At 35.7% G+C, this 22,102-nt stretch overlaps 1 protein-coding gene across 4 annotated transcripts in view; it reads right to left on the minus strand.

Moving 5' to 3' along the window:
* The window catches only part of SLC4A4 (solute carrier family 4 member 4), a 430,044-nt gene that overhangs the window by 101,066 nt on the left and 306,876 nt on the right, over positions 1 to 22,102 (minus strand). For all 4 annotated transcript variants that reach the window (XM_078003501.1, XM_078003500.1, XM_015138561.3 and 1 more), the window contains 2 exons: positions 10,012 to 10,145; positions 3,696 to 3,967 (listed from right to left, as the gene is read on the minus strand). In XM_078003501.1, coding sequence (XP_077859627.1) covers positions 3,696 to 3,967; positions 10,012 to 10,145 — 406 coding nt within the window. The remainder of the gene's footprint in view (positions 1 to 3,695; positions 3,968 to 10,011; positions 10,146 to 22,102) is intronic.

Genomic DNA, 22,102 nt, shown 5'->3' on the forward strand with positions numbered 1-22,102 from the left:
CAAGTGAGAAGTAAAAAGAAAAAAAGAGAAAAGGAAGTGTTGCCTTGACAAAGCACACACATACAAAAAAGCCACAATATATTGTGGCCATGAAGAGAGGTTTCTTTAGTAATTAGTGGCCCCTATTTCCATTCCTGTAAAATCATTTCTCAGTTTGCAGGATCACGACTCCATCTGTGCAATTGCTGGTTCACTGATACATACTGTCCCAGTGTTGAAAAACAAGTCATACGCCAGTTTAAATATTATTGACTCATTGAATTATTTTACTAAGAGTGCATATTGTGATGAAAGGCCAGTCTTTTGTTATTTTTAGAATACTTACTTGAGCTGTATATGCAACTGTATTATTCTCTCACTATCATCTTTCAGTTTGATATCAAGAAATACTAAATTTATGATGAATCTATTCAGTTTGCTACCAAAAAGCAGTAAGGTTATGGAGAAGTATTAACATTGTCAAAAAGTACTAAGGTTATGGGGGAGATACACAATCATTAATCTGATGGGGTTTTGTTAAATATGAAATTGTCATGAAAATGCAAATAACTATCCATTGCCTTTTTCCAAACCACAAACAGATTTCATCTCCATAGTTTCAAATAATTCTTCACATTCACATATATATCTTTCATGAGTACCAATAAGAGGTACAACCAACACTCTTGTTGCAAAATGGGCCAACTGCCCAACAAGGTATGCCTAGAAGGAAGGATGACAAAGACAGGTCTGTTTATTCTATTACTTACACTTCAAGGCTAAATACTAACCCTAAATTTTAAGGATCGGTAATAGCAATAATAATGGCAGCTAACAGTTGATTACTTATTACATATTAGAAACTGTCATAAGAATTTTATCTGTAATAGCTCTTCTTTTTCCTTCAAAATAAATCTATAAGGTAAGTACTATTATTAACCTTAGTTTACAGATTAGGAAGATGGGGCTAAGCTACCTTGGGAAAAGGTACTTGCTAAAAGTCACACATTTGGCCTTAGCCAAACCAGGACTTGAATATAGGATCTTCTGACTTAAAAGCCCTGTGATACTACTTTATTGGTACCAACTAGAGGTAGCAGGAATTGCCAGAGTCCTTCTGGACAACTTCCTAGTTACTCAGCACTGACTTTTTACACAACCTGGGAAAAACTGGACAAAGGAAAAGCTATCACCACTTATGCCAGCACTTGCCATGCAAGTATAAAATAGGTTCCACCCTTAATGTCACTTTTTCAAAAAAAATAAAGATCCTTCTTAGAAGGAAGATTACATGTAAAACCATAGTACTTTTTATAATTTGAACACATTTAGATATGTCTTCCTTGGTTTCATGTTACCTTCTCTAACATCCAAATAATAAAACAACCAACACAAGTTTCCATTCGCCTCAGGTAGGTATGGGGTTGACATTAGATGGTTTTTTCCGTGTGACAGGTGTGGTGACAAAGCCCTCCTCTGGCTTCATGAATACCTCAAAGTACTTTTTTTCCTTTAGAAAATCTTAGTGTATGATTACTCAAACCTGTCTAAGAAGTCATAAATAAACGTATACATATATTTATATATAAATTAATACATGTAAGGCAAGGCTGAAAATCTCACAATTAAATGTTTATAAAGCCAATATTTTGAATACCTGGACTTCCCTGAAAGTCCAGGTTGTATGGTTATTGGGAGTTTTATCCCCCTTCTCTCCTAGGAAGAGCTCCATATAGTTGAGTGACAGTAACATCTGTGTTTCTCTGGGGAGCACATTTAATTGATTCTAATAATAATATATATCAAGGGTGGAGTGATATATATTGTGCTTGTTTCCAAGTACTATCAAATATTTCAAATCAGTATACAGCTGAACACTAGTTAGCTTTTATAACTATATGGCATTTTTGTTAGTCTGAATCTTTAAATTTCTACTTTGTGTATCTTTCTGCATTGCTTTTAAATATGGGTCTTATTTTAATGTGTGCTGATTTTTCTTAACACAAAAAGAATCCATGAGTGCAAAGTCCAACAAGGCCCTAGCTTGTCGTCAGTGTTACTGACTGCCTCATTGTGAGGGAAGTAGTGTTCTCTTTTCTCTCAATTCAAGACACATACCGGTCTTCTAAGACTTCTCCACCAATGTGGCAGAGAAGAATGAATTGCATACCAAAATATCTAGGAACAATCTGAAACGGCATGCCACAAGCATAAAAATAATTTGTAATATCTTGCTTATTTTTTAAATTCATAAGCATTCTGTATTCTAGTCTATAACCATGTTAGTTTTACGGTAAACATTAAGAGCTTTTTCCTCAGAATCTATAAATCACAGTGGATACTGCATGAATGTGCCCCATATTTGTGTCCCAGCCCTTTGAACACTGCTATACTTCTGGTACTAAAAGACCTCAGTAAAAAGTATGGACTGTATATCAATTTTTATTTTAAGGGACACAGACCTGTAGCTAATTGCATGACCTAGGATCACCAGTGCTACTAACATTTAATTGTCTGACACAAATGCCTATCCCTTTTTCTGTTTCTTTCTTTTTTTTTTTTTTTTTGACAGAGTCTTGCTACCCCTTCAGCCACTTGAGTAGCTACAGGTACGTGCCAGCACACCCGGCTGATTTTTCTATTTTTTTGTAGGGACAGAGTTTCATAATGTTGCCCGGACTGGTCTCAAAATCCTGGGCTCAAGCAATCCACCTGCCTCAGTCTCTCAAAGTGCTGTACAAAGAATAATATAGACATTAATTCCTTGCAAATACTGCAGTTTGAGTTAATTTCAAAATTATAGGCAAGAGACACTGCACCCAGTCCCTATTCCTTTTTATACGAGAGAAGATCTAAAACAACTTCCCTCAAAGTAAATCCTTTTTTGAAATGCCTTTCATATTATAAAATGGAATTTTATCATGGAATTACTCCAACAAAGAATTCCAAAGACCAAGCTGAACTTTTTTTTTTTTTTTTTTTTTTTTGGTGAAAAACTTACGATATCAACTCATGTTTGGTATGATAGATTTTAAAGGGCTAAGATATAGAGAATCACATTCCTTTCCAGGAATTACTTTTGTTTTTATGTCCTTCTGGACTCTAGAATATAAATCTACTCCTAGAACATCACATTCCTTCTTTTGTTTCTTCTTCTCTCTTCCTTTCTTTTCTTATTTGTCTAGCAGAGATAAACTATAAAATTCTACCGCTAGGCAATTCCAATCTGAAGTTCTTTTTTCTTAATTTAATGCTTCAAATTGTCTGAAGTGGGTTAGTATCTTTTTCTTCTATAAGCTTAAAATCATGTATTAAAAGTTTACTTAAAGGAAGAGATTCCTACACCAATAAAGAAGCAGCAGAGGGTAAGTTTGTCACATATTTATATCTGTTAATACATGTATCCAGGTCTCCCCACTTATAAAATCAAGAATAATGTACACATAAATTCCTTGCAAATCCCACAGTTTGAGTTAATTTCAAAATATTGAGTTGGTTATTTTCACATTCCAGAGCTCCTGGTCTCCTTCCTGGTTGAATCATACAGCTAAAATACCTCAGGCAATGAGACGTCAAATTCAGTAGCACAGTTTTTCAGACAAAAAACAAGACTAATTCCTGAGGACCATGACAGCATGCTGAATATTTGCAAGCAAGGAGCCTACACCTTTTTCCAAATACGAAGCAAGCATAAACACAAAGTGTGATGCCCTCACCTGGGTCAGGTGGCACACAGGCACAGGAAAAGAGAGTGTTGTAGCCCACTTTGAAGTTGGAGTTGATGGGGTAGTAATCTGCAAGCTTGATCATCTTCTTGAAAGCATCATAGATAAAGATGAAGCTAATCAGAGAAGAAAAGCCCTCCTCCGTGAAACGTGTGAAGTATTGAACCAAGAAGCTGGCATCAGTGGCTACCAAAATGAGACACAGGAAGGCGGACCACAGGCCAATCCAAAGGCGAAACTCCAAATAGTCAAAATCATTGTCCCTGGAAAAAAGAAAGAAAGGTGTTTAGATCCCTTCTCCTTGGAACACAAGGAATAATATAAAACTACCAAATGTCTACAGAAAGATTGACAAAAATACAAGATCACCTTTAGCCACTAAATGTGAAACTCTATTTCAGCCAGAAAGCACTAAGTTTAAGAATTTAGTCTAATGATACAATTTCAAAACAATAAAAATTTGAGGAAAACACATTCAGAGTAGTTATATCATTTATATGTGAAAACCTTATTATTTTTCTCATTCAAAAAATATGGTCCCTACCTTCCTAGAGTTTATAGAGTAAATAATTTGCAAACCTAATACTGATACTTAGTATGTGTTCAATAAATGTTTGTATGAGCTTTAAGGGTTCATAAAGACACTAAGATCAATATGTTTTCTGTCCCTATGTCATCACAGTCTACTGAGGGAAACAAATCGATAAATGTATCACACTATAAAATAGTAAGTGATAATGTTACAGAAGAAGGAGTAACTAATTCTGGTTGGAAGGAAAGAGGAAGTTGCAGAAAAAATTCAAGGTGTTCAGGGATAAGTAGTAGAAACTTTCTGGACAGACCAGAGAGAGCAAGGCCAGGAAGAGGAAAAAGTAGTTAAAAAGATAACATGGCACAAGATGGCCTGTACTGCTCACTGTGTGTGGACAGACTGCCACCAACATGAGGTGGAATTAGAAATATGAGCTGTCATCAGATCAAGAAAGGCTGTCTTGCCATGCTACTGCCAGACCCTTCCACGTCTTATGGAGCTTATGAAGTCTGCCCACAGATCTGATATTCTTCTGCTGAAGCTGGGTGTGAAGCATCTTGCGACCAACATCCTTCTGTGTTTGTCCCACAGCAGACTTAGAATAGGCTACTTCCATCTAAGGAGATCACTGTCTTTTGAGGCCTTTCCCATTTCTTACAACTGAATTATTAATAGTTCAAGATTCACAACTCTGAAAGGATGGGTCAAGTGTTAATGTCTTGCCATTTTATACTGATTCCTTTAAAAGTATGTGGAGAGTGCTTTATAATGATTTTTTAAACTCAATTTATTTGTGATGAAAAAGCGGGTAGTAGTATGTATTACTTGCATAAGAATAAGAAAAAAGTCAAGGATTGTGCATGCTGGACACTCTAGAACCTTGCTTTTAGACAATGAGTTTCTGATAACTGTTGATGATATATCTTAAAACTTTCCCATAGGCAATCAACTCTCCACCTTTATCAGCACCAACCCAATCTTACCCAACCCACAGGTAAGTTTTTGCCTGATACACACCCCCTCATTGATATCCTTACTGATATCTATACTTGCCTTACTGAAAGCCATTTTCCACACTACAGCCAAAATTATCATTTTTAATGAAAGTCAGACACCCCAGCTTAAAATCTTTCAATAGCTTCCCATTGCCCTTAGAATAAAATTCAAATTCTTTACCTAGCACAGTGTCTCGCACATAGAAAGTGCCCAATAAAGACTTGCAGGATGAATAAATGCATGTCTGTACTTAAGACTTGCCTGAGACAGTTACTGACACTGACCTATGAGCTATATCTCATGCAACCAAGACATGACTGTTCTTGTGATAGCTAAAAATTATAGAATATTAGAATTCAAAGTTCTTTAGGTACTGTGATGATTAGTTTTATGTCCTGACCAGGCTACAAAGTGCCTAGACATTTGGTCAAACATTATTCTGGGTGTTTCTGTTAGGGTGTTTTTGGAGAAATAAACATACAAATTGGTGGGCTTTGAGTAAAGCAGATCACCCTCCATAGTATGTGGGGGGGAACTCATCCAATCAGTTGCAGGCCTGAATAAAACAAAAAAGATTGACCTTCCCCAGGGCAGCAGAGAATTCTCCAGCAGACTGCCTTTGAACTTCTGCAACATCAGCTCTTCCTGGTTCTATAGCAGACAGCCTTCAGACTCAAACTGGAGCCTGCCAGCCTCCTCAGCCTCTATAATTGCATGAGCCAACTCTTTATAATAAATCTACACACACACTCACATTTTATGGGTTCTGTTTCTCTGGAGAACACTGGCTAATACAGACACCAATCTGTCAAATTACGTCTCATTTTATAGGTAAGGACACCAAGACCAATGGAAGTTAAATCATTTATCCAACATCAAGGTTTTAATGACAGAGCTTGACCAGAAGCCAAATCTCTTGATTCTTAGGTGTTCGTTTTAAAAATTACAGCATGGTTCCCCATCTAATTTGTATTTAGCTCTAGATAGGGTGAATATTAAAAGTCATTGTCTTTTGTTTCTCTCTTCTTATCTAATCACGCAATTGAAATACATTACTGAAGAAGGAGATCATTAATACTGGGGTAAGTTATCTTCGATAGACTTTATGGGATCCTTCTGAAGATAACTTTTACTTTCCTTTGCAGTTTGCTTTATGTCCAGAACACCACTGCTTTAATCCTATGCATGCCTCTGTGAGATAAGTAAACTATAGAAAAAATTGAGTTCTAGAAATTTCAGATAATTTACATTATCATACAATGAGTCAGTGTCAGAATAACAACTAAGAAACACAGTTTTGTTACTTCTGAGCCAACATAGTTTTTCCCTAAAATAAAAATTTTAAACAATTACCTAGTTTTGCTACCCTAGCAAGAAGATGAAAGAGCAATCTTGATTTGTTTTAGGAATACTAGTAGTTGTTTATAGATTTAATGTTTACAGGATAGGATGAGAAACAAATCCATTAACTAGCTAATGGTTAGGAACAACATTACTTTGGGTACAAAGGAAAAGATACATGTATAAACTTAAACCTTAGAATCTAAACAATATACTAAACTAGCTGCTTTAAAAGACTTAAGCAATTCTAGAGTAGTTCAACAAGAATGACCCAAATAAAGTCAATAAAGCCAATGGCACTTCATTATGAAAGTGATATGTGTAGAGCATCAAGAAGAAAGAGGAATAAGAAATGAGAAAAATTTAAATAAGTTGATCATCAGTAATGACTGCAGTAAAATGGTATTATTACATCCAATAAATTCCCTTCGTGCCAAATTTAAATAGCAATTAAGTTTTAAAAAGCAACAGGAAATGATATTAGAGACCAAAGAAGAAATTATGGTGAATTAGAAGGAAAAAATAGATTCATATCGTTATGGCACCACTCAGTGTTCCTAGATATTTTGAATCATAGTTTCTCAGTAGCATAAAACCAAGGATACAGATAAACCGAAGAAGTCATATCTGAAATATGCTACAGAAATTAATGTGCAGCCACTGACAAAGAAATATAAACTCCCTAAAAGAATACACCCAGTAATATCATGGAAGAATTAAAAATTTGAAGGCTTAAAAGTAAACTGTTTAAAGAATATAGGAAAAAAAATACTGAATGACCAAATGATAATAATACAAGTTAAAATTCAACCTTAATTGTGAAGTTTTTATATAGCTTAGAACACATTGCTGAAACATCTTTCAGATTCCTCACTCAAGTAAAAAGAAGGAATCTAATTATTATTGTGATAAAATGTGTAAAAACAATGCAAAACGGATTGCAGAATTTGGGAAATAAAACTACAAGTGTCCTTTGAAAAGTTGTGAGCTATTTTCTTCCTTCTATTACTGATTTTAAGAGATGGCAGCATATCATTCATATTCCTTTAAAATAATTCTCCAGTTTACAGGGCAAATATCAAAACCTCAGAAATAAATCCATTATTATACAGAGTTTGAGTCCAGTGAACCTACAAAGCAAGGATCTACCTATTCTTCAACAGTGGTAAAACATGTTGGGGAAAATCTGGGCAAGACAAAGTAAAATAGTTCTTACCTGAAGGACTTTTTCAGATCTCTTGCATGCTAAAGTCTAAGAGGTGGGTATACAGTATACAGCACTTCCCAGACTTACTGGGACCACAGAAGTTTTTTTTCATGGAGCGTGGAATAAGACTAGTAATAGACGAAACACACTTTGGGAAACAGTGATCTATCCAAATATTTTGTATCTAGACAGAATATTATCACTGCAGGTGCTATTACACAAAAAATGATATAGCATTGTGATTAAAATAATGCTTGCCACATATTACTCAGTGATGGATTTAAAGCATGGCTTCTCAAATGTTTCTTGTTGATTTACAACTGTTATCAAATAAATCACTTGGAACTATGTTATGTTACCAATTATGATTTAAAAAAGGAGAATGTGAAAGGAACTTGCTTAGTAAAAGGAAATAATCTGTATCTCACAATTACTTAAAACAAACTGGGATGCAAACATTTTCTGTAGATTAAGGCTCTGGTCACATTTCATCCAATAAATCTTTCTGCAAAGTTTGTGCATGTTTGTTCCTGTTTATAGTACATCCTTGTTTAATCTTTCTACAAAGGCTTTCTTGTCTCACACAATGTTTCCTTAAACATATAAAAACTGTTTGACTCTTTCTATAAACTGACAAGAATAAAATTCTTTCCAATGTTCTGAGAATTATGAGAAAGGATTTATAGTAATAATTACCTACAGAAAACTCACAATATTACTTAATATTTGGAACTTTTTACATTATCAAAAGACTCCTGCTAATGTCCTCAACCCTGTTTTCAAAAAAACTGGTTTTAAATCTTCTTTCCCGCCTCCATCCTATGACTATTTTTGATAACACACACACTTTTAAAGGCTATATATGAGTCCGTTAAGTCCATGATGTACTATGAAGGTAATGACAATTCTAAAATTAAAATCCTAAAACTGTATAACAATGTAAGACTATGGGAATGCTGACAAGGAGTGCCAGCAAGGCATGAGACATTCTTCAATCTACCTAAGGATTGAGATCTGCCAGTAAAGGCGATTCTCTCTTAGAGGTATCAATTACATTAGAAAGAGGGTAGAAGACCCAAGCTGATTTTGAATCTACTTGTGTATTAATGTGGCCACTTGGATAATTCACTTAACTAATTTTTCCCCTTCTTAAAATGATCCATCAATTTCTAAAAGAAAATGCTGATATCATAATTATGATGCCCATTAGAAACGTCTAGTGATTCCTGAAGAGACTTGGACTCTGGAGTCAGAAAGCAAGAATTCATATCCCAGCCCCACTGATGACTTGTGATGTAATGTTAGGCAATTTGCTTATTGTTCCTGTGCTTACTTTTTCATCTATAAATCAGGATGTGGTCCCTACCTCACAGGATTGCTGTAAGAATTAAATGAGTTAGTACATATATTAGGATAATACTTGGTACATGATCAACTCTCAATAAATGTCAGGTATTTATTCAGCTGAGTTTTGGAAGCTATCTTTAGTTAAGAACATGAAACTGGGGGTGAAGAGCAGTGGATTAAGTAAAGAGCATCCTGTCTCTTTCATTATTGAATGATGTGAACTTAATCAATTTAATTTCTCTAGTATGTTGGTCAGGATCATGGCAGGAAATAGAAGGCATTCTGAAGTAACAACAAATGGCAAGGCACTCAGGGACCATCAACAGCAGGAAGCCACTACTAACTTCAGGCTTGAAAAGGCCAAGGAAGGAATAGAGCTACCAGAGCCTGGTGAGGGCTAGAGTCAAGGTGGATAAGCCACTTGACAGGGGCTGAAGTCCTCAGGGATAAGCACTGCCAGAATGCTGTGCTAAAACAAAGATGGTGAGCTGGGGAAAGGCAGACATACTCAGACCTCTCTCTCTCTCTCTTCCCGTTCTGTTGGTGCTCCCCATTAGCCAAACCCAAGAGGAAGCCAGAAGGCAAAGGGGCATGGGTGCTGCTGTCCACAGGCATCAGCCTCTAGAGCATATGGCAGGACAACAGGAAAGAGAAAAAGTGGGAAGGGAGCAAGGACGCACACAACGTAACAGTCTCAGTCGAATCATACCTGAAACAAGTGGTGACTACCTAATTGCTAAGACCCTTTCACCTCTCACATCTGAACATTCCAGTATTCTGAGTGATTTTTAGATCTGCCTAATCACTATTCTATGCTCTATCTAGCCTATAAAGGTTCTACAATTAAGCAATTCTAATTTGCAATTAAATATGTATGTACATACTTGCTGAAATTAAATAGAAGCCTCTCAAAAACTAGGACAGGTCCAGTGCTGCTCAGAATAGTGAGTGGTTGACCAGCAAAAAGGCAAAAGATGGCTCCAGAGACAGCAGTGCCTAGGAAACTCTCCAACACGCCCTAAAATAAAGAAAATATAAATGTTAAATGAAACACGTCTTTTTTCTTTTCATTTGTGATGTCACTAGGCAAACAAAGCCACGTGAATATACTATTAGGAGGGTTTTAACATATAAAGAATGAAGAACAAAGGCTCTTACCAATATGCATATTGCCACCATTTATTTCATCTTACATACAATTTAGTCATTGTTCCCTACTCCAAGGGTCGACCGGCTCTAAAGCACTATAATTACTATGACGGCTGGTGTATAGGAGGCAAAAGGTGGCTCTGATCCTTACTAAAATACTAACTGAAGCTTCTACACAAAAAAATCAAATGGTTAGAAGTGACTTGGTATTTTTGGTGGCATTTTCCTCTTTGTGGTTCCCTTCAGTGTTTTAGCCTGATTTCGCCTTGCACATAGTAGGCACTTATAAGTAGCTATCTTTTATGCACAAAAGCTACTTTTTTTTCCCTAGAGAAACACCTTTGAAGTAGAGAGGGACACAAAGGGGACCAAAAAAGTGATCTGTCCTCCATTCTGCAATTTCTAAAACACCAATTTCAAAAGACATTCTCATTACATTTTCAGTGTCCAATGTAAACTTATATAAAAGCTTCAATTAACTATTTCTAGAGAAAATATATGTGCTGGAACATAAACAGGTAGTCTTTTATGGCCACATTTCCTTTTAGTTACATCTCTGGAAATCAACCCATTATTTTCCTTTAGCATAATAAAAACAAAGGATGTCAACAAGGATCATCAATGATGTCAACAAGGATCACTGACTTACAAAACTGTCCTAACTTTCCTAATCACATCACTCCAGACCAATGCTTTCAAGGATGACAAACTAGCCTGTTTCCTATATTTTTCATTATTTCAAACTTTAGTTATCAGTTTAGTCAGTAGTTAGGTTGGTGCAAAAGTAATCGTGGTTTTTGCCATTAAAGTAATTAAAGTAATGGCAAAAACTACACGATTACTTTTGTACCAACCTATAGACAAGCAAATGTGTATTTGTAGGAAGGTTCTTTTGTAGACATAAAATAATATTTTACGAAGACATGATTTTTAAACATAAAAAGATGACAGAAACCCTTTATTCAATACATGAAGCTATAAATCTGAACACTAAAATTTGCAAAATAAAACATTTTCAAATGACTAAAGAAATTCTATAGCTTTAAAGGACACAATAATATATTCAGTGGTAGACAAAACAGTGGAGCAAAATCATGTGATCTCTTGGTATAGGAAGAGTTCTCTCTTCAATTAAACAATAAATTACCTGTTCTTAGAAGTATGATTTATGTCACAAAAAATAAGCCTTTTAATTGAAACCACCCCCTGACTGGAGCAGAGTGGATTTCTGGGGAACCTGCAGCGCCCCTCAGTCACTTCCAGTGACCCTCAACCCCTGAGTTAACCTATCCATCTGTCAACCTCACTAGGCCACCTCTTACCACTGTCCCAAAAGTTCTCCAGCAACTTCTCATTCACTTATCATTTTTAAAGAAAATACAATATACGTAAAATGATTATGAAGAAATTGTTTTTCAAATCAACTTACAAAACTTAAACACAGTAAGTTCCACTCAAAAGCTTAGGAGACCATTGTTACAATAATTACTCAAAATATTTCTTATGCTACTTCAGAGACAGCAATATTCTCCACAGACTGACACTAGCAGTACCACATGCTCCTCTTTTAAGGGTGGAATTCAATTCAGAAAACAAATGAAAGTCCTTTAGAGCAGCACTAGCCAATAATAGAGTTGGGATGACGGTTGATAAAAAACAAGAGGTGACAATTAAGTAGTAAGACTGGTTTCTCTCATGGCAAATACACACACTCTGAAAAAATCCAGAACAAGTCCAGTTCATGCAGAAGTCTAGGTTTGAAGCCTGGCAGGAAGGTCTCATAAGGACTTCCATTTACATGGATGTAGGTCCAGCACATGGCTGAAGGGTGCCATCTCATTATTTATAGCCATTCCGCAGAGAGACTATCTTGCTCGTTCTTCCTCACAGGGACAGAAACCAGAATAACAAGAAAGGGCAGCAGAACCAAGATGCATTTATGCAGAGAAGACAGAAAAGTTTCTCCTAGACCAACAAATAGCATTTACCTTGATTTCTTAAACATTTAGACATTGAGATTCAGGGGAGTTAAGTGATATGAACAAATTCACATTCAATGTGACATAAGTCTTTGGGTCTTCAGTGTATGTACTTGCCCAAACAGACTTCACCCCTCGTAAGGATAAAAGGTGTACCATAGGCTGGGGTTTCAACCCTTGTGCATAGACGGTGGGCTTTCTATGTCTTTATAATTTATCTTTCTTTTTTTACAACTTACACCAGTGTGTGCATAAGATGAAAGGTAGAAACTTGAATGCTTCCTGTGGCAGGACAAGCTATGCTCTGGGTGCATGTGACAGGCAGATACACTACAACATTCTTTATCAAGCAAGGAGTGATATTTCTTATCACTGCTATGGGATCAAGACAGCACTGACTGAATGTAAGGGAGAATATAAAGGGGAAAGGACCAATTCAAAAGGAGAGATTTTTGCATTCTCTACTTGATTTGACACAGCTACTAATCTTGGGGAGGGTAAGAACAGGGTCTTCTGGCATCATCCATGTTTCTCTTTCTCTCATCATGCTATCCACCATCTCTACATGTGGTCTGTAGGCACTCAGCAAATGCTAAAGGAACCAAGAAGCAAGGCCCAAATCATACTCCAGGTTCCACCTATCAAAGGTCAACAGGCGTTGCTGCTCATTCAGTAAAGATAACAACCAATTTCTTCCAGAAAACCACTTTAATTTATGGAAACCATACAACTGTTAAAGGCAGATTATTTTTATTTCAGTACTTGATCCTTTGGTAAGTACTACAGTTTCCATTCTGTGGCTGACAATCTTGAAACAGAGACAGGTGATTGATTATACACACTGCACTGGAAACTTGCTTAAATTTAGAGATGTTTCCAGTATTTCTGAGAAAAGAACTATTTGACATTTTCCTCTTCACAATACAGAAATTTAAAAAATAATATCAATGAATAACTCTAGTTTAACTGTAACTAAAGTTTAAAGCAATTTATAAGGTGAACTATCAGAAATCTCTTTGCTGATTTATTATATTCAGTGTTCGCTGATACAAAAAGGAAAACCATGTGTGGATATGTGTATTTTTAAAAGCCATAACTCATAAAGGCATTTCTACACCTGATTTCTCAGAGGAACAAATTTCCTAGCAATTTATGAGGCTGCGGACAGTTGAACTCTGAGGTGTGCAGCCACAGGATGCCACAAAGTGCTCCAGTCCATTTTGCTTGGGCTTTCATTCTATTCCACTTCTGATCATGTGACACCACTGTAGAAGAGTAGAAAGAGCAAACAACTGGCAGTCAGAAATCTGGAGTCGAGGCTCCGTTCTGCCAAAGAGAGCTGATGGTCTTAGAAATGTGACTTCACCTCAATCAATTTCAGTATTTTTATGGAGAGGAAAAATTGAGATACTAGGGTAGAGCACTGGACTCTGGAGTCAGACAATCCCAGATTGACATCTATACCATATTATTTCCTAGACCAATGACTTTAAGCAAGTTATTTAACTTACCTATGCTTCCTGGGGTTAGTATGCACGTTAGATAGATAATGTATGTAAGGTGCTTAGCACAGTCTCTGACTGATAAAATGATACATGGCAACAATATGTGTACTGTACGTATTTAAATATTAGATGACGGCCGGGCGTGGTGGCTCACACCTGTAATCCCAGCACTCCGGGAGGCTGAGGTGGACAGATCAATCTACCTGAGGTCAGGAGTTCGAGACCAGCCTGGCCAACATGGAGAAACTCTGCTTCTACTAAAAACACAAAAATTAGCCGGGCATGGTGGTGCACGCCTGTAGTCCCAGCTACTCAGGAGGCTGAGGCAGGAGAATTCCTTGAACCCAGGAGGCAGAGGTTGCAGTGAGCTGAGATCACGCTACTCCACTCCAGACTGGGTGACAGTCTCAAAAAAAAAAAAAATGAGGAGGTTGGACTGGATAGTCTGTAAGGTCTCTTCCAGGTGGCTCAGCACAAAGAGCCTGTCGTGGAGTCAGGGACATCTGAATTTAAATCTCAGTTCTACCAGTGACCAACTGGGTAACCTTTCTAAATCCTACTTCTCTTCTGTAAAATCAATAGCTACTTCACAGGATAATTATTTGGATAAAATGAAAGAATAATATGTAAAGAGCTAAGAACAGAGCCTCGTATAAAGCAGAGATACAATCTAATGTTGATTTCTTTTCCTTGGCTGCTTTTCATCACCTTCTTTTCAGCCTCTCTCTATTATTTCTTTTTCCTTTAAGAGACGAAGCAGATAAAAAGAAATGATATGAAAAGATAAAATTAGTCTTCAGAAGAAACAGGTAAAAAAAAAAGCCTCTTTAGGTCTACAGTATTTCCCAGAGCAAATTTTAAATCAACAGAAATCTTAAGTGGCAACACTATGGCCATTGAGAGCCATTTTACATTCCTTTGCATCACACACAAGTCAATGATAATAAACAAAATAGCTTGTTTTACTTGACAGCAGTGAAGTCAAAATCGATATCCAAAAACATTTGTGAATATTTTTCAGCTTGCATTAGGGTACAAAATTAAACCAAGGATGGCCTGTGTTTTTTAAAAGTCAAGAAATTAGGACAAGTCCCAGAATAGTAAAACATATTTTTTACTAAAAGAAATTAGACCATAGGAGCAAGATTCTAAAAAAAATTAAAAGCCAACCACGATTTGTAATACCAGCATTTTATGTCTTTGAGCAACTTGGGACAAGGGCTGCCAAGGCCACCATTACCTGTCATGGCTAATGCAAAGCAAGCACATTCAAGATGATAAAACATTAAATATTAAAAATCTATGCTGTCAACTTTGACTTTATTGCAATTTGGTTTCTTCATATAACACTAAAAAGTGACTTTTGTTGTTTTATGTCCTTTTTATTAAGGACTTTATTATTTTGATTAATAATTATAACCCTGTTTAGGGAGGCTGAGTGACAAAAACAGAAGGGGAAAAAAGGCTGAGGAGAAAAGTGGCAGAACAGCCTAGGAAAACAAAAAATTTTCTCTTTTTTTTGACAATTTTCCACCCACTAAAGTATGGAAAATAAAGGTGGCATCAAATGATAAAGCTTTTACCAACATTACTGTCGTGTTTCAGGCTTTAGAAATTTTTTGTTTATAACAGTGAAAAGAAATGCCAGTCCTTGTGGTGGTATTCATAAGGAACTCTGCAGCATACTGAAAAATAAATTAGAAAATTAAATTTTTCTAGATAAGCCTTTGAAGCTAAAGTTTAGTCAAGAATTATGAGGTGGCCCAATGTCACTGGAAATAAGTAGTCAGAGAGGAATTACCTATCTGAGTTTTGATGTCAGGTCACCAGCATAAGCCAAACCACATGATCAAAAATAAGTGGAGAAATGATTCAAGTATCTAAAGCAAATTTGGGTCACATGGGAGTCATCTCAGAAGATTTTTTTAATACAAAAAATACTGATTCTTTATTTCCACCCTAAACAATTAAATCAGAACCAATGAAGATAATGCCTAGGGATTTGGTATTTTTTTAAGTTCCCCAAGTGATTCCCATGTGCCCCAAATGTGAGATGTACCTCCCCTTCTCCTTCAGAATAGCAGTAACGATTGGTCACACAGACCATTCATCTACACTAGGGAAGGAGACTGGATATACAACCCTCATTTTTTATTTCCCCTGTGTAGCTACAGCCAATAAATCAGTGATTTCTGTCCTGACAGATCACAGCTGCCAAATCCTTATTGCCATCCACTCTGCCTAAACTACTTTGTCGTCATAAGCAGGATTTCTGTTTACAATGCCAGCAGGAAATGATGAAAAGGCAAGACTTGAAAGACGAATTATCTCCCTGCTTGAAGAAAAGTACAAGCCAAAAATCTTACCAACAGTTCCAAGTCTAATAGACTGGATGAGCAAGACATGGAGGGCTTTCTAATATTTTTTGTTTGTTTGAAGAGCTGTGAATATGTATCTAGATCATCGGAAACATTAGGCCCGTATAACCTTACACAAAAACCAATTCCAGATGGATAAAAAATTTCAATGAAAACAGAAAAGAACTAAAATATGTGGGTAAATATTTCTTTAATCTTGGGGTAGGGAAAGCCTTTCTAAATATATGATGAAAAGAAGAAACTATTAAAAAACTGACAATTTTAGCTACATAAAAATTAAGATCTATACAGGAAAAGAAATCATAAATAAGGTTAAAAGACATGGCAGCTCTAAGAAAAATACAGTTTGTAATATTTCTCACAAGCAAAGAGAAAATATCCTTATTATACAAAGAGTTCTCATAAGGCAATGAAAAAAACCCTAAATGCCCCAAAAGGAAAATATACCAATGATACAAGTATAAAGAGTATAGACAATCAATAAAAATGCGAAAGGAGATTCACCCTCACTAAGTAATCAAAGAAATTAGAATTAAATAAAAATGAACCATTATTTTTCAACCCACAGAATGACAAAAATGAAAATATGGGACAAAATTCTGTTTTCACAAGGGTATAAGAAAGTGGACATCTTTGTCTGTTATTGGTAGACGTATGAACTGGTATAGCCTTCTGTAGTGTATTTGAAACAAATATCAAAAAATAAAATGAGCATATCCTGCAATCATTCTGCTAGAAATTTGCCCTAGGAAGGTAATCTCAATAATAAACATGTAGTTAATCACCTACATTTTTTTTGTTTATAAAAAAACAGGAAAAACTAAAAGTCCACTAAGAGGGGCTCTGTTATAGTAAATTATAGCACATGCATCATGTGTATAAATATATGTAGTCATTAAAAATGATGTTAAATATTCATACTGAAGTGGAAAGACATCCATGAAATACTAAAATTATGTAACAGCATGTATAGGATTTTATTTATATAAAATCCTATATATCAATCTATCTGTATACACATGAACTTTAAGATATATGGGAAAATGCTCATGACAATGTGAATAATGATTAATTTATTTATATAAAGTCCTATATATCAATCTATCTGCATACACATGAATTTTAAGATGTATGGGAAAATGTTCACAACAATGTTAATAATGATTAATTCTGGTTGATGGGTTTCAGGGCAAAATTACCTTCTACATATTTTGGGGGGATTTTTGGAATTTTCTACAATATATAATTATATCTTATTCTCAAAACAGTTGCAAACCAAACACAAAATAAGAATTAGAATTTAGCATCAGTTGAGACTCCCCACATCCCTGCCTAAATCACTATCATTTTCTGATCACCAAGAAAATAGGGTGGCAAAGGTCTTTCAAATAAAAAACCCACCAAATACACATTACTTAACCTCAATCAAACAGGATTTAATTTACAACTTGCCCATGAAGCAAAGCACATTATTTGAAGTTCCTTTAAAGAAGGAATAGCTAATAAATTTTAGAGGCAACCAGGTAATGCAGAATCCTTATTTTGTTGCTAAATAGGTCTATTTATTTTTACCTACCAAAATTGTGTCATTCCAACAGATTATCTCTACCTAACTTTGAAACTGGAATATGTTGATAGTGTAGACTAACGTCACCTTATATTTTCACTTCAAGGAGGAAATGCATTTTGGTGCCAAAGGACAACACTCAGCTAAATTGAAATTCTTGTACAATTCTCAATATAGTAAAGCAATTACCAATTTGCTTTAATCTTGCTGTTACAAATTACACATAATAGGCTTTGTAAAGATTCGTCTATCTTATCAAGGAACATCGCATGTGAATAAGAAATGATATAGTTCCAACTTAAGCAGGTTGATTAAATATTCTCAGCACAGCTTTATGTTAAAATAAAGTCTCAAATTTGGAGATGCCAACTATAAATGTTCCTTATTATGAGACAAGTTCCCTTAAAATGTGCTCTGTTAAGCTCCATAAATATCACAAAATTCACAGAATCTAAAAATCTTACTGTATTCTTTTGCTAAAAGGTTTGTGAAAATAGGATTATATTTACTCCTGGAAAAAAATTAAAATTACTTTCTTCACTCAGTCTTCACTCTAGACTGTGCTTATTCATTCACAATCAACGATGTAGTTTTAAATTAAAAGACTTTCTGTATTTCATAACACTAAAAGGAACAATTTTTTAAGTAAGACTTGTCACAAGGTATCAAAAATTATTCCTTACATAAGTATCTTGCCCATAGACTAAGTAATCCATAAATATTTGTTGATTTAATTTGCATTAAGGTTCCATTCAGACAGTACTTTGAATGAAAAACCAATGGTAGTAATACATTCTACTGAAATATATTTATACACTGACATTTAACAATGTAATTAGAAGTAGCTAAATGAATTGAGCAGTATACTCATTTGGCAACCAAGAGTATAAATGAATTGGCCCATCCGTATGAATGGGTTCCGCATCAGTGGATTCAACCAACTCCAGATCAAAAATAGTCAGGAAAAACTAAAAATAAAACATAACAATATAACAATAAATGCTAATACAAAATTTAAAATATAGTATAACATATTTCATAGTATTTGCATTGTATTAGGCATTATAAGTAACCTAGAGATAAAGTATATGGATGTGCAAAGGTACTACACAAATAGTACCCCATTTTGTAAAAGAGATTTGCACATTGATGAATTTTGGTATCCATGGGAAGAAAAGGGGTCCTGGAACCAATCCTCTGCTGATAGCGAGGAATGACTGCAACAATGCAGTGAGTTGGCACACATGGTTACAGAGAGTTTAGTTGTGAAGGGGACATGTTTTTTAGGATGGTAAGGCTGAAAAGTCTTTGTTTACCTGACAATATGGCAAGGACACCAGAGCATTACTGTGGGACTTACTATAAGAAAAGGAAAATAAGAGTGTTGCACAATTCTCGGACTTCAGAAAGCTTATGTTCGAGTCCTCCATTGCTGAACTATAAAAAAGGGAAACAGTCACAAGTCAGGGTTGCATCTGAGATGAATGTAAGATCAACTCTTGGCTGAGTGGTTCAGTTATTCAAAGAAGCCCCAGCTAAAGTTTACTGCTGACATTTAACAAGAAATTTGTGAACACCCATTCTGTAAGTCCCAGAGTTCTCTCAGAGCAGCATAACGGGCAAAATGTGTACGCCAAACTAGTGAATTCATGCAATCATCTATGTCAGCATTATAATTGTATGATTGTACTTAGAGTCACTGTAGCCTCAACTCTTCTATTTTGAACATAATTTCATGGGAAATAATCTACATAGCTCCCAAAATAATCTGCTTCTAATTATATATGCATATATATATGCTCTAAGATAAATGCTTCAAGCAGGCAAGACCTTCTGAACAGAAGTTGGCAGAAGAGTTTGCTTAGACAACAGCCATGCAGTGACTCATCTGTGTTTTCACAACACGTTTCTACCCAGCACCCATGTCTATTTGTAGCCTGACAATAAAGGCCCTATGTGAACCATCTCTGAGCTGTCTGCCTTTAAAAGCAAGGACACTGTTCTCATTTGACTCATTTGAGCTGCCTGTACTTTTGAGAATAACCCACTGCCACATTTATGAAGGCATGTGACATAACTGCAGACTATTTCAGGCTCTGCCAATGCTTTTCTGCTTAGTCTTGGTCTACTGTTTAGAAAAGCAAGTGAAGCCAGAGGACTTCATCCCCTAAATAAGCCCACTACACCCCACTACTGGTATCTCTTGGGTGTAACTGTAAAAGACTGTTTTCATCAACACCCTACACTATAATTGGGATTCAAAATTGGAATTCCTGTCTATTTTGCTCATCTATCTTTATCTCCAGCACTTAAAACAGTGTCAAACACATAGTAGACACTCCATAAATATTTGCAATGAATGAATCAACTTCTGCCATAGACTTGTAAAATGACCTAGGCCTTAGCACCTAATCCATAAAATATTTTCTTATCCTGGTCCCAGGTCAAGAAGACTTCTCCTGCCAGAAAATCAAAAATTTTGTGTGGTAAAGTACACACCCTTTCAATCAAGAGATTACCTTCCACATATGAAATCACCTTACTCCCTAGTCCTTAAAATAGATAAAATTATTAATATTTGTTAAGTTTCAGTTCAACAAATTTAAATTAATAGTCATTAATTTTCTATCCCTCTTTTTCAGTGTTTTTGCCACTTACTGTGACTTCTAGATGTATCAAATTGTAGTCTAGGAGAAAGACATTACCAATATGTTTCTTAAAGGAAAAAAGCTTCAGAAGAGAGTGAAAAATATGTTCTTCAGTATTTTCAAACAATCCACCCACAGTTTCAGTGAAATTATCAATGGATGTTACAAAATTTATTAATAAAATAATCAAATTACATCTGGAAAATTTCCCCATACATTTGAAAGTCAACTCCTAGGAGTCACATCCAGCAAACGGTTATTTTAGTGGACTACTTAACATCCTGAAGCACTGAAAGTATTTACGTTTCTCCTGAAATCTTTAGAACACAGAAAATAGCTAATTCCACCAGCAAGGCCTTTCCCAGGTCATACATCACAGAGGAGAAAAATACCGATTAACTATGTATGTTACATAATAGAGTCCTCTACTTTCCCAAAACTTACTTATATGGAAGTTCATCCATCTAGGAGGGATCAAAACAGATCTGAACAGATTTCTTCTCTACAGTTAGATGCAACATTATAAAGCCAAGTCTTATGAGGTTGCAAAGAATTACAATTCAATTCAAAAAAGTCAATAAACTAATACACATAGGCAATATTGCAATGTCCCCATCTCAATGAGGATGTCCACCAAAAAATGTTTAAAAATTATCTGCACAACACAAGAAAGTCTCTATACATTCTGACAGACTGACAGACGGAAGACAGTTTTGTTCTTACCACCCTCTCAAAATCACAGCTTTCTTCTATTTTCTTAACATGTGGTTGCCTGTATTAACTTCTTCAAGCTGGCCATAGGGTGTTCCCCCAGTGCCATCTTCTCCATTTTTTTTTTCTTGAACGATCTGTTTTAGTTATCCTTATGCTGTCATTTAGATGAAGAATAGCTGTGCAACTTGGATATAGATCAACTTTTATAAAAATTCTATTACTGACATCACTCCTACAATTTAATGTATTCATTTTTGTCTTACAAATGAGAGGAAAGGAGACAAACATGCTCTGTGTATTTCATCTCTATGTCCCATTAGAGTTGGTTCTTATAACCCATGCTGCAGATCTCTCACTGGTAACACAGAGATATGTATTCTTTGACCAGCACGATGTTATTTTCTAAAATGTTAATCAGTTGCCAATATTTAAAAATCGCTGGTTTCACTAAGAATTAGAATTTTCAGCCTCTCTTTGAAGATCAGAGAATGAAGCAATACTGGGTACACATTCACATGGGAAAAAGCAAAGCTGAGTGGCAACTGCTTCTTTCTGATGGAGCATGAACTCTCAGAAGTCATCACAGTCTCCTCACTGTGAGAAAGTCCAAGTTAGCTATGTGAAGAAGTCGTGAGGAGAGTATCCAGACCCCAAATATTCTGGACATCCTAGCTTAGGCACCAACACATGAGTAAAGAAGCTGCTGCATGACCTCAACCTCTGCTGCCATCTGACTGCAAGTGGATGAGGGACCAAAGAGAGAACTACTCAGCTGAGCCAACTCACCATCCAAACCATGAAAGAGAGTCATCAAATGGTTGTTTCAAGCCTCTAAGTTTTGGGGTAACATGCTGCGAAGTGCTAGATAAGAACTAAAAGATAAAACTGCACTTGACAAACTAAAATACAATTGTATAATTTCTCCCTTTTTACTTAGGTCAACACAGATGTTATAATCTCCATAGTATTTCTGTATTTAGACAAAGATCTAAAATATGCATGTGCCCAGGAAAGAAAGCCAAAGTAGAAAAAAAG

The sequence above is a fragment of the Macaca mulatta genome, chromosome 5, assembly GCF_049350105.2.
Source record: "Macaca mulatta isolate MMU2019108-1 chromosome 5, T2T-MMU8v2.0, whole genome shotgun sequence".
In the NCBI taxonomy this organism is placed as follows: Eukaryota; Metazoa; Chordata; class Mammalia; order Primates; family Cercopithecidae; genus Macaca; species Macaca mulatta.